We start from the raw sequence: 13,306 nt of genomic DNA, 5'->3' as shown, positions 1-13,306 counted from the left end.
TACAGCTGAATATCGATTTAATGATGTAGAAAATAAATCAACAAAAAAGTTCACCATCCCACAAGCAACTTCCGTGTCTGTATCTATAAATTTAAGTTTTGGGGTTCTCTATATCATGAAACTAATAGGTTTGAACACTGTGAGATCTAGATTCAGCAAGTAAGGTTTCCTACTTGCAGAATTTACGTAGACTAGCAAACTAATTCTAAGCCTGACACATCTTAATGGCTGTTTCTTTACCTGGAAAATGGAAGAAATATGTTCAGACTTGACTGATCTCAATGAAGTAAAAATGTTTAGTATATAAAATATTGCATGGAAACAAAATAAGGAGAAAACGGCCATAAATTGTTTTGGGACAGATAACCAGAAAGATATAAGGTATCTGACAGTGGTTATCGTTTTTTCCCCTTAACACTTCTTTTTGAAACGATCTCTCTGTATAGCTCTGGCTGGAATGAAACTTACTATGTAAGCCAGGAAATCCTTGAACTCAGATCAGAATGCCCCTCTCTCTCCTATATTCAAGTTAAGTATCACCATGCTCAGCCTGTGTCCTTATATTATTTTGTTTATTGTTATTACTGCATGATGGAGAATACATGTGTGCCTTTGGGAGTAAGAGACAGTCTGGACAGGTGGTTTTCTTCCTTGCACAGCAAGTACTTTCACCAGTCACTGAGACATCTTGAAAGCTCTCTTAGTGTTTTTGAAAACATTAACATAAAATAAAAAGCATAACACAGAACAAGTTCCTGAATTGTAAAAATACAGATTTATGAAGAAAAAACAGTGAAAACTTACTTAAATGGATAGAAAAGGAATATACAGTTTTCCTTCCAATTCCAGGGATTAAACCCAGGGCCTTACACATACCACGCCAGTTTGAACAGTGAGTCACATCCCCAGCCCACAAATGTACAAGCTTTTTTTTTAGGAGGGTCTCATGTATCTCATGCTGGTCTTGAACTTAGCATGAGGTTTAGGATGATCTTTAACTCTGACTTTCCTGCCTCCTGGGACTGTAGACATGTGCTACCATGCCCAGTTTTGTTTGGTGTTGGGTATCAAACCCAGGGCTTCCAACACCTTAGACAAGCATTCTATCAACAGAATTATATGCTTTCTTACTGAGTGCTTCCACATATGCTCAGGATTTAGACTTCTAAGTACAAGAATCTTCAAAAGTGTGCCACTAAGTTTACACCTGGTGACTACTGTGTGAAGACTGTGGAATGTCTTTGGAATGACACAGATTTTTAGCTGCTGAGAATGTAAATAATATTATTTATGATGCAGACTTCAACCATCTGATATCAGTTCTGCCTTTAGGATATTCAGGCATGGAGGAGAGATGGCTCAGCAGTAAAGAGCATTTAGTGCTCTTAGAGAGGACCCGGGTTCAGTTCCCAGCACCCACATGGAGTCTCACTACCACCTCTAATGTAGATCCTGGGGATCTAACCCCTAATGTGACCTCTGCAGGCAACCCATCCAGACACTCATACACACAAAACAAAAAAGACAGTCACATTGTAATAAGTGACAGACACCCAGTAAAAGCACTGGGCACAAGATAGTTTCATTGCTTAGCAATCTTCTGAGCACTATCAAACATCAATGCCACGTACCCATTTATGATTTTCCCATGAGAAAAGAACAGATGCTAATGACACTTCTCCTAGAGTCTTCCTGATTTGTCTTCACTTGACCAATTTTAATTTGTATTCTTAACAAACTACATTTGGTTGTGTAGAAGTTCTCTAAGTTCTATGAAACTTAAGAACAAATGACAGAACCTGAGACAGAGTGGGGCATACCCCCTCCCAACTTGGCAAATGTGTATCAGAAATAAGGACAGTCACAAGTGGTTTTCCTCCAATTTGTAGGTGGCTAAATTCTAACATGCTTTGATAATTGAGAAGAACTCCCTACCTGAGGAAGTTAAATATCAGTGTGTCCTCCCAATGCTGGTCTATCCTGATGTTACACCTGCCCATCTATCATACTAATGAGCATGCCAGGTTGCTAGTTCAATCACTATTCAATTAAATTCCCTAGGACAAATTTAGACACACAGCACAATACTGAATGAACAAGATTTATAACTTACAAATATATAACAAAGCAAAATAAATAAATGAACAAACGACCTCAAACCCCAAACCCCCCAAAAGAGCCACTTAACTTAAATCTCAACGTAATTGACAAACCAACATGGACCTTTCTTTTCTTTTGAAAAAAGCAGAATGAACTTCTGATCATTTGCCTCAACTTTTTGAGTGAGTGCTGGTATTATCATACCGAGGTCATAAATTTGAGCTTTATTTTTAAAGCATTTATTTGTGTGGGCGTGAGTGGGTGGAGTGCACATACGACATAGCACGAGTGAAAATCAGAGGATAACTTGTAAGAGTCTGTTTCTTTTATCACATGGGTCCCAGGTCATCAGGCTTGGTAGCAAGACCCCTTTACCTGCTGAGCCAGCTTAATGGCACACACCATAACAAGAGGGGGGGGAGGTAAGGAGGGAAAGGAAGGAAAGAAGGAAGGAAGGAAGGGAAAAAGAGTAAGAAGAGGAAAAGATAGCTAAACAGATAAGAGTTCTTCCAGAGAACCAGGTTCAATTCCCAACATCCACAGGGTAGTTCCTGAGGATCCAACACTATCTTCTGACCTCACCATGGTACACAAGTGGAGGCCAGAAACACATAAGCAAAACACCAATACACATAATAAAAATATTTTGAAATTGCATATTATTATTATCATTATTATTATTATTATTATTATTATTATTATTATTTTGTTTTTTTCGAGACAGAGTTTCTCTGTGTAACAAACAATTCTGACTGTCCTGGAACTCACTCTGTAGATGGGGCTGGCCTTGAACTCACAGAGATCTACCTGCCTGCCTCTGCCTCCTGAGTGCTAGAATTAAAGGCGTGTGCCACCATGGCCCGGCTGCATTTTACTATTTTTAAACTGTGTGTATGTGAGTGTCTGTGTATGGGTATGTGTACATGAGTGCAAAAAGGGACATTGGATCCTCTGAAGTTGGAGTGACAGATGGCTGTGAGCCATTATATGGGTGCTGGGAACTGAACTAAGGTCCACTGGAAGAGCAGCCAGTGCTCTAACCACTTAAGCCATCTCTCCATCCCCTCATCTTAACTCTTGGTAGGTAACTATAAATAAGCTGCAATGGTGACACAGGCCTATAATGCCAGCACTGGGAAGCTGAAGTAGAACTTTTCCAAAGTTGAATCTAGCCTGGATATAGCAAGAACTTATCTTCAGAAAAGTTTACAACAACCGGCCACGTAAGCCAAACTGGCATTCATATGTTTATGAGTACAAAAATACATGCATACATGTATATACATACTTGTACTTGCATACAAATGTACACATCATCACAAAATAGCATGACTATCTTTAGGATCATCTTTAAAACTTTACTAAAACTGTGTGAAGATGATGCCCAACTTAGCATTAAGACTAGCAATGAAGCCTGGCAGTGATGATGCACGGCTTTAATCCCAGCACTCAGAAGACAGAGGCGTTGGGCAGGGGGGGAGTGGACAAACAGGGACTGGACAGGACACAACTCTGAGCTCGAGGTCAGCCTGGTCTACAAGACCTAGTTTCAGCGCAGGCAGGGCTGTTAAACAGAAACCTAAATGTGCATCTTAAATTTTTTAAGATTTCAAGAAAGTCTTAAAAGTTCTGCATAAATGCAAAAGTCTGATGAACTCTCTTTGTTTTAAAAACAAAGGAAGAGAAGGTGTAGTGGCATAAGTCTTTAACCCGAGAACTCTGGAGGCAGAGGGAAGTGATCTCTGTTGAATTTAAGGCTAGCCTGGTCAACATAGCAGGTTCCAGGGCAAGCAAGGATGTCTTCAAAAAAGGGAAAAGAGGCCAGCTTTCTGCAATGATTTCACATTCACGTGTAAATGGAGACAGGAACTATATTATAGATCAGAAAGAATGAGAAGTAGAACAAAACAAAAAAAACTAAAAAAAATTATAGTCCTCAATTACCTCAATCTTATCAGAAAACGGTGAACAACAAAGTAGTTCCTTAAGAGATTCCGTCTGAAACCATCCCGGCTTCGCACTGAGATGCGTGTGGAGGACCCGACTACCAAATTTCATGCAAATATTTAAAGACAGAGAGTTGCTAGCTAAAAGGAGATCCTATTAAGACAGCATTTATCTTAACTAGGCTGTCTACAGACGGTGTCACTTTTCCATTAGGCTGGCCCAGAGCTCACTGCCTCAGTGAGCGGAGCACTGAGACGACAGATATGTGCCACTGTGTTTGGTTCTCATGGGACAGTAAGTAACTGGTTACTAAAGACCTTCAGCCACGCAAAGAAGATCATCCATAAGTGAACAATATTAACAATCTGAAATAAAAACAAACTCAGCAGTCCCAGGGCTCTCTCCTGCTTCTGAAGCAAACATCTTATAGCACAGCTAAGAGATCAGATATCTATTATGCTGAATATTAGAAAAGAGGTAACCTTATAGAAAATAAGATGAGTTCAAAGTCCAAGCCACACCTGCATTTGCTCTAGAAAAATACTATCTGTACTGTTGGTTTGGTGTTGAGAGAATATCTACTATATACAATGCATTATTTTAAAATAATTAACTACATGGAGTAAAAGCTATGAAAATACTTATTTGCTTCCAAAATGCTTCTTTTGTATTGTAACAAATGGCGCTTAAGTTCAATCTGCAAGTGTAGAGACGTACCACTCCATAGGCTTGCTGTTGGACCCAGTTGATATAGTCATTTCTTATGTCTATCAATTCTTGTACTTCATGTATATAGAATTTGTCGTATTGTATAAGGTGTCCTGTTTTCTCATTTACCTAAAAAAGAAAAAAGGAATTAGTGTAATTAACATTAAATTTAGACAGTACTTAAAGCAGAGAGTAAACAGCTCTTAAACAGAAAAAAAGGCTTTGGAGATTTCTTTAGCTAATTTTCTATGGGGAAAAATACAATTACTGAGTGCCTACTATATATGCAAAATCCTTATCAAGTGCTATGGGAGACAAAATATGTGATAGGTACCTGTATTCAGTACTCCCAAGTCTAGAAAAAAAATACCTTTACAACCAAACACACTATAAAATGTATAAATCAGAAACTTTATGGACTTCAAGATGGCAAACAAGACCTGAACAGTAATAGCTAATACCTGATAAATGTTATACTATTTAATTAGACAAGACTTTTAATTATTCTTTTACTTTCATTTTTGTTTATATGACTGTACATCACACATGTGGGGTACCTTTAGAGGCCAGAAGAAGGGGTCAGATTCCCTGGAGCTCGAGTAAAAGGCAATGGAGAGCACCTGATATGGGTGCTGGGAACTGACTCAAGTCCCTTAATAGAGTATTAAGTGTTCTTAGGCACTGAGCAATCTCTCCAGACCCTGACTATAAAAGGTGGCGTCTGACTAGGATGAAAAACAGACAAAACAAGGCTGTAGACTCACTTGAGAGATAAGCAAGTACACAAGCAAAGGTCGTCCCTAGTGAAGAGCATCACCACAACCAATCCTGGGACAGTGACATCTGCTGATGCAATGCAACAAGTCCACACCTTTTTATCAAACACACTAACCCGAACTGAATCAAGTCTTAGAATCTACATTCTGGTTTGCAGAAAATACAAAGGAAAGACAAGCATCACCATCACACAGGACACGATCACAAAAATCCTCAATTGTGGAACTTTCACAACACACTCCACAATTCTTCAAAAAGCCAAGGAAATAGAAATTAAGGAGGGAAAAGGATGAAGGGGTTCTACAGTGAAGAAAAGGGGGAGGGGCTAGGTCCTGTAAGATGGTTTGGGGGTTAAAAGAACCTGCTGCTATGGCAGGTCTGGTTTGAGTTTCTGAAATCCATGTGGTGGAAGTCTTCTGACCATGCAATGATAGCCGAGGCACCTCCCACATACACAAATAGAGACTGGCAGGTAAAGAAGCAGCTTACAAAGTCATCCTCCTCCTCACAGTAACAATGACAAATTTCTGACCATAAATAATGTTTTCTTTCAGTAACAGAATTAAACTAAAAGTCAGTCACAGAGAGGTACAAGTACAAACTTCTAAGGACTCCTATAAGAGAATTATCAGAGCTAATAATCTGGCAAAATCATGGAGTAAAAGTTCAATACTTAAAATTTTCAACTCAATTTCTCTACCAAGAAAGCTTTGAAAATGAAACATTCAAATTATATACAATTAAAAATATAAAATATTGAGGAACATTTTTAAAATATGATTACTTTATGCATATGAGTATTTTGCCTACATGTTTGTCTGGACCAGAAGAGGGTGCTGGATCCCCTAGAACCAAATTACAACAAATGGTTGTGAATGCTAGGAATTGAACACTTGGGTGCTAGGAACTGAACCTGGTTCTCCTCAAGAGCAACAAGTGATTTTAACCACTAAGTTATCTCTCTAGCTGCCTAGGGGGATTTTTTCCTAAGATGCATAAGACCTATGAAAACGGTAAAACATTAGAGAACAAAGAGACCTAGATAAACAAGAGAAAGACTATGATCACAGACTGTAACAAAATTTAATTGGATTCTGTAAACCCCGTTTCAACCCCCTCTCCACCAAAAAACAAACAAACAACAGTGCCTTAAAGAACATCCTGCTATATATGCACAGACACTGCAGGATTATAATTTCCTTAAGAGAAATAACATTACCGGAATACTGAAGAGTGATATATGCATGGGGTGACACGGATGGCTCAGCATTTGCAGGTCATTCCGGGGACCTGGGTTCTGCTCCCAGTACCCACAGGGAACCTAACAATCTCCAGTTCCAGGAGATCTAAATGCCCTCTTCTGGCCTCAGAGAGCACCAGGCATGCATGCATACGTCTATGTACATGGTACACAAACATGTAGAGAACACACCTATATACATAAAATAAAAATTAAAAAGTGTGACATGTACTATAGTCACAAATGTTTTATAGAAATGTACACACACTAACACAAAGAACAAATACAACAGGTTAACAACTGATAAATCTAAGATGGGGAATATAGGTATTCATTATACTTGTCTTACAATGTTCAGTATGCATGAAAATAGTTAAAATAAAAACTGAAGAGGGAAGAGATCAGGCATATAGCACAGTGGTAGAGGCCGGCTTAGCATGCAGAAGATTCTGGGCTCAGTAACATACTTATTACATTACAGATACACATTCATAAAACAAAATAAAATTCACAAGTGTAAAGATTTAAAAAAAAAAAAAAAAGCTAGGTGGTGGTGGTGCACACCTTTAAACCCAGCAGTTCAAAGTCAGTCTGATCTACAGATCTTATGAATTCCAGGACAGCCAGGCTAAACAGAGAAACCATCTTGGAAAAAAACAAGCAAACAAAAAAATAACAAGTTTGAGAAAGGCGAGTCTAAACTTGTAGGCAAAGAAGCATGGGTTAAATAAAGGAGAAAAATTATATATCCTGGCTTTAACAGCTGGTCCAACAAGAATGAAAGACATAGGAAACAAAATTGGACAAAAGACACAGCTCCAAGAAAGTGAGCCAGCTTACTTGGAAGCTGCCCTCCCTGAGATTCCAAAAATGCTTAGCACTGTGTAACAAAGTTTGGAGTGCTTCACTGAGGAACTGACAAGACCAATGAGGAAATAATTTGGAGCCAACAGGTTATAAAATCAGTGAAATTTTGAAAATTATTCTGTGAGCTCAATGATATAAAGAGGGAGAAATGAGAGACTAGTGGCAAAAAAACGAAGGAGAATATCAACAAGATTCCAATTTCCCGCTCATAAGACATGCAGAGGCCATGGCAGCCAAATGGACAAAGTAAAAAAATTTTTTTCAATACTTCAAATCTGGTGAACAACAACAACAAAATGCCAGCAGTATCACCTATAAGTCAGAAGACATTCTTTTTTGGTTTTGTTTTTTGAGACAGGGTTTCCCTATGAAACAGTCCTGGCTGTCCAGGAACTCACTCTGTAGACCAGGCTGGCCTCAAACTCACAGAGATCCACCCGCTTCTGCCTCCCTGGTGCTGGGATTAAAGGGGTACACCTCCACCAACCACGGGCTTCTCAGAAGACAACCTTGGTACAGCAGGAAGTAGGAGTTGAGGAGGATGAGAAGTTTGACATCAAGTCTTTGCAAATTCTAAAGTAAGAAGAGCTAGGTACAAAAGGTCACAGCACTCACTCAGGAGGTAGAGGCAGGAGGTTCAGACTTTTAAAGCTATCCCAGTATCTTAAATCCCTAGTGAGGGGAAGCCAATATGGGCTACTAAGACCACATGTCAAAAAAAAAAAAAAAAAAAAAGTTAGTGCAACGGAAAGACAGATATAATTGAGAATTGTTTTCTTTAAAGAAAAATACTAAAGTGATGGTAATAGTTAATTCAACACACATATTAAACAACACTAACTTTCTATGGGAAACAATGAAAGCAACTTTATTAATGGCTCCTCTTTCAACACAGTGAGTAAATCTATATTAAAATCTTTTCTTGATCGAACATGATGGTGCTTTTAATCCCAGCATTCAGGAGACAAAGGCAGGGATCTCTGAGAGAAGTTCCAGGTTAACCAGAGCTAGCTTCACAGTGAAACCCAGTCTCAAAAAACGAAACACCCCAACAAATAGTAACCCGTTTCTTGGGAAGACCAGATGGCTCAATTGGTCAGAGCTCTCGCCTCCAAAGCCTGACTGGTCACAGAAGTTGATCCTTGGGATCTATAAGAAAAGAACTGACTCCTGCAAGCTGTCCTCTGATCTTCACATGTATGCTGTACTTCTTCATGTACACAAAATAAATGGAAAAGAAATCATTTAAATAGCATGTTATGGTGGTCCATGTCTCATACTCTAAACAAAAAGAACATCCATTGAGTTGAACCCTGGTCTGAGTTCTGGGCTAGCCAGGGCTATAGTGGGACCATGTCACAAAACAAAAGTCAATCTATTAATGAAATCAACATCTATTCCTAATAAACCCAGACTTCTGAGAAAACAGAAGGAAAAGAGAGAAGATCATCAATTGGAGGTATATATCTAACTGGACAATTTCGATATTTTAAAGCAATAACAAACCTCCACAAGGAGGAATGAAAAGACAAGACAAAGAAAAGGTGCAAGCAAAGATATGTGTACAGTTCAGCTTCCAATGAGACTTTAACACAAACCACCTCCAGCCACTGCACCTTCAGAGGGATGTGCTGTAATGAACAGACAGCCACTGTTAACTTTTAGTAATGAGAAACAATTTTCACAGATTCCAAAATTTTGCTTTGAAGGAAAATAGAACAAACATTCCATACCACTTCTACAAAGAACAAGATCAGAAATCTTAACTGCAGACTTTTGCCTTAAAACCAATTCAAACTGTATGTTTCAATAAGAGCTATGATTAGACCTGATACTACTGGTGTACATTATTTCATTCAATAAGCTTGCAAAAACAGTACAGTTAAAAACAAAGTAAAAAAACAGTAAAAAAAAAAAAAGTCATGTTTTTAATCCCTTTATTTTACTGATTAAAAACATGTTGAGCTCTTATCCTGTTTCTTTGGGGTGGGGTGGAGGGAGAGAGTCTCACGATGCAGGTATGGCTTCTTTGAAACTAGCTATGCAGACCAGGCTGGTCTCAAACTCTAAAGGTCTGCCTGTTTCTCCTTCTGGAGAGCTGGGACTAAAGGTCTGTGCCACCATTCCCTGCCCAATTTTTCCTCCAATGTTCTCATCTGGAAAAAGCAACCAGAGTGAAGCTGTTATTACAGAACAAAGGCCTATTTAATAATGGAGATGCCAAGTGATAAATACTGCCCAGGCTTTTACAGAAGAAGCTGCTGCGTCCTGCTCTACAGACTTCAACAGTAATAGCATTATAGCATTAGCAGCTGCACTCTTTACTAAAGTCACACGCAGCATCACACCTGCACACAAAAATTCTGCAACAGCCTTTTCTTCAGATACTCATATTTTTAAGTATAAATAACCCCCTCCCCCCCGCAGAGACAGGGCTTCTCTGTGTAACAGTCCTGGCTGTCCTAGAACTCACTCTGCAGAACAGGCTGGCCTCGAACTCACTGAGATTCACCTGCCTCTGCCTCCTGAATGCTGGGATTATAAGGTGTGCGCCACCACACCTAGCTCATATATTTTTTTCACATCATATTTTAATCACATTTTTCAGTCTAAATTTAATGTTTCTTGTTGAAAATAATTCAGATTTGATTATTCTTTAAAAAAAGCATTTTAGTAGAATATAAATACTTATATAATATTAAAAAAACCTCAGTTTCCTCCCTCTCCCCACACAGTGTTTGAAATCTGGACTATTTTGCTAATGTAAGACATAGAGGTTCTGGAGAGATGGCTCAGCAGGTAAGAGTACATACACACTGCTCTTTCAGGAGACACAAGGCTGGATCAAAGACCCTAACATCTGAGTGCTCACAAATACCTGTAAGTCTAATTCCCTCTTCTGGACTGCATGGGCACTGCATTCAAGTGCACACAGACATAGGCACACATACTTTTTTTTTTTTAAAGGTATGAACATTTATCAATAGAAATAACAGCAAAATAATAAAAATTTAAAATCAGTGAAATGTTGACTTGAGGGAACTATGACTAGTAGTTAATTCAAATATAATGATAACTAAAGAGGAAATAGGTATTATAGCATTTAAAATAAACTACTGGAGAGATGGCTTAGGAGTTATGAGCATTTGTTTCTCTTGCAGAAGAGCAGGGTTGCAGCACCCACATGGTGGTCACTGCACACTGTAGTTGCAGTTCCAAAGAATCCAATACTGCCGGGCGGTGGTGGCGCACGCCTTTAATCCCAGCACTCGGGAGGCAGAGGCAGGCGGATCTCTGAGTTCGAGGCCAGCCTGGTCTACAAGAGCTAGTTCCAGGACAGGCTCTAGAAACTACAGGCAAACCCTGTCTCCAAAAAAATAAATAAATAAATAAAAAAAAAAAAAAAAAAGAATCCAATACTATCTTCTGACCTCTGTGAACGCGTACGCAGGCATACACACACACAGAGGCAATACTCATGCACATAAAACAATAAAATAAACAAATCCATAAAAAGTATAAATAAAGATATTGGGTATTTAAGGGTTTTGATTGGTTGGTTTTTTTGAGGCAAAAGTCTTTCTATACAACTTTGGCTGTCCTGAAACTCACTAAGGAGACCAAGTTGGTTGGCCTCAGACTTGAAGAAATCCACCTGCCTTTGCATTCCAAGCATTGGAATTAAAGGTGTGCTCACCGTGCCTGGCTCAGAAGAATTATCCAAAAGACATGCATACAAATTTATACACAAAACACACACATACAACTACCTCTCTGAATGGTATGCACATTTACAAGCTATCCTACAAAGCTACTTTTTCTCTAAGAAGTTCTTAATCCTTCAGTTAGTATATTTTCCCTTTTCTAGCATTTATGCTATATCATATTCACTTATTTGTACATATATAATCTTTCTAGTTTACCAGCTCAAAAGTAGAAATCACATAATTTCCTATCACTAAATCCCTACCATCTAGTATAATAACAAGCATACAGTAGGCACTCAATAAATATTTACAAAGGAAAACACAGAAATCACAGGTAAGTTAAAAAAATCCGTATATAATTTTTACTAAAAAATGTTCAAAATAAAATCTAAATTCTGGTTACAATGCTTTGATTTTACATTATAATTTAGTATTTTGGTTAAGGAGCGACTATGCTGAATAAATGTACATTCTATCCATTCAGTTTGAGGGTTCCATGCCCCCACCCCATGTGTGAAAACCAGTACAATACACTGCAATAAAACTAGACAGACCAAGCAAGTCATTTTCTTTTGGCACACTGGTATTGCTACAATGTACTATGTAAGAACTCAAAAACCAACCCAATTACTACCCAATAAACTTATTTATCTCATTATAGATCCATTCCTGACAGCAGGTGCCAAAGGTATTTTCTTCATGATGCCATTCAGAGCACGGGAAATATTTTCAACTTACAAAGTTTTCCAAAGGACATGACGTATGGGAGGAACAAGCACATCCTGAAATGAACAGTGAACACAAAATACAGTTTTCTTGGTCCTAATCCTGCTCCTAACTTAGGTAGGTCAAGGAGCAAACTGAGGAAACGTCCCCTAATTCTTAATCACTGAGCAGAGAGAAGGAAAAACTAACATAGTGTCTTTAAAATCTTTTTTAAAATTAATTTACATGTGTGTATGCTTTCAAATGAGAACCCAATTTCTGTCTAACCCAGTAAGTCAAAAGTAGTGATTTCTTCCCATCCAAATACTGTGACAATGAACTCTCTGCCATCAGAATATATAACAACTTAAAAATTATATACCTTAGGACCAGCAAAACAGCTTAGAAGGTAATGGCACTTGTCACCAAGCCGAGAATCAGTGTTCAATACCTGGGACCCACTTGGTGGAGAGAACTGACTCCTACAAGTTGTCCACTGAGTTCCTCATGTGTGCCATGGTACATGCTCACTGGCATACATTCAATTCACATATACATACAAAAATAAATATTTAAAAAGACTAATCTTAAGAAACTATCAGGGTGGTATTTTATTGATAATTATTAATCTGTATATGATAGAGAAAATCTTGTTCAAAATCACAATTTTATAGGGAATAGAATCAGAGAGATTAAAATGTGTTGTATTGATTCCAGTCAGGAACAGCACTGTCGTGGACAAAGATGCATACTCTATGAAAAGAGTTCCTACACAACAGGAGTAAAGCAGCCCTAAGCCCAATCCTTAGCTCTGCACATACATACATACATACATACATACATACATACATACATACATACCACACGAAGCAGTCTAAACACAAGACAGTATATATAATGTACTCTAAAGAGTTTGAATCTCGATACCTAAAGGCACAATGAAAGTAAAGCCCACTTCAAGCATGTGTGTGTATTCAAGTACAGATGCCCAAGAGGTTTGGTGTGTTAGAATGAATCTCTTGCACGTGGAGTTGCAGAAGGTTGAGTTCGTCTGATATGTGGGTTCTCTGGAAGAGCAATATATGCTTATTTATTAAGTCATCTTCCAACCCCTAAGTATATGGTAACACACTCATTAATGTGGAATAAAAATAGCAGGGCCTTGAGAAGCAGATGGGAACTTCTCTTTCAACTCTATAACTTACTAACCATTAATACTGAGCTGTTTTCCAGTTTCTTTCTTTGGTTTTCTGAG

General features: G+C 38.3%; 1 protein-coding gene across 8 annotated transcripts in view; it reads right to left on the bottom strand.

Annotated features, from left to right (window-relative positions):
• Herc4 (HECT and RLD domain containing E3 ubiquitin protein ligase 4) overlaps positions 1-13,306 on the bottom strand; it is a 74,201-nt gene that overhangs the window by 15,629 nt on the left and 45,266 nt on the right. For all 8 annotated transcript variants that reach the window (XR_005286990.2, XR_006020889.1, XM_038343944.1 and 5 more), the window contains one exon: positions 4,765-4,884. Coding sequence is in view for 6 of the 8 variants with exons in the window: in XM_038343944.1 (XP_038199872.1) it covers positions 4,765-4,884 (120 nt within the window). In the remaining 2 variants the exon portion in view is untranslated. The remainder of the gene's footprint in view (positions 1-4,764; positions 4,885-13,306) is intronic.

Source organism: Arvicola amphibius, chromosome 9 (assembly GCF_903992535.2).
Source record: "Arvicola amphibius chromosome 9, mArvAmp1.2, whole genome shotgun sequence".
Classification (NCBI taxonomy): domain Eukaryota; kingdom Metazoa; phylum Chordata; class Mammalia; order Rodentia; family Cricetidae; genus Arvicola; species Arvicola amphibius.
The sequence above is the reverse complement of the archived record's forward strand: the minus strand, read 5'-3'. Positions and strand labels throughout refer to the sequence as shown.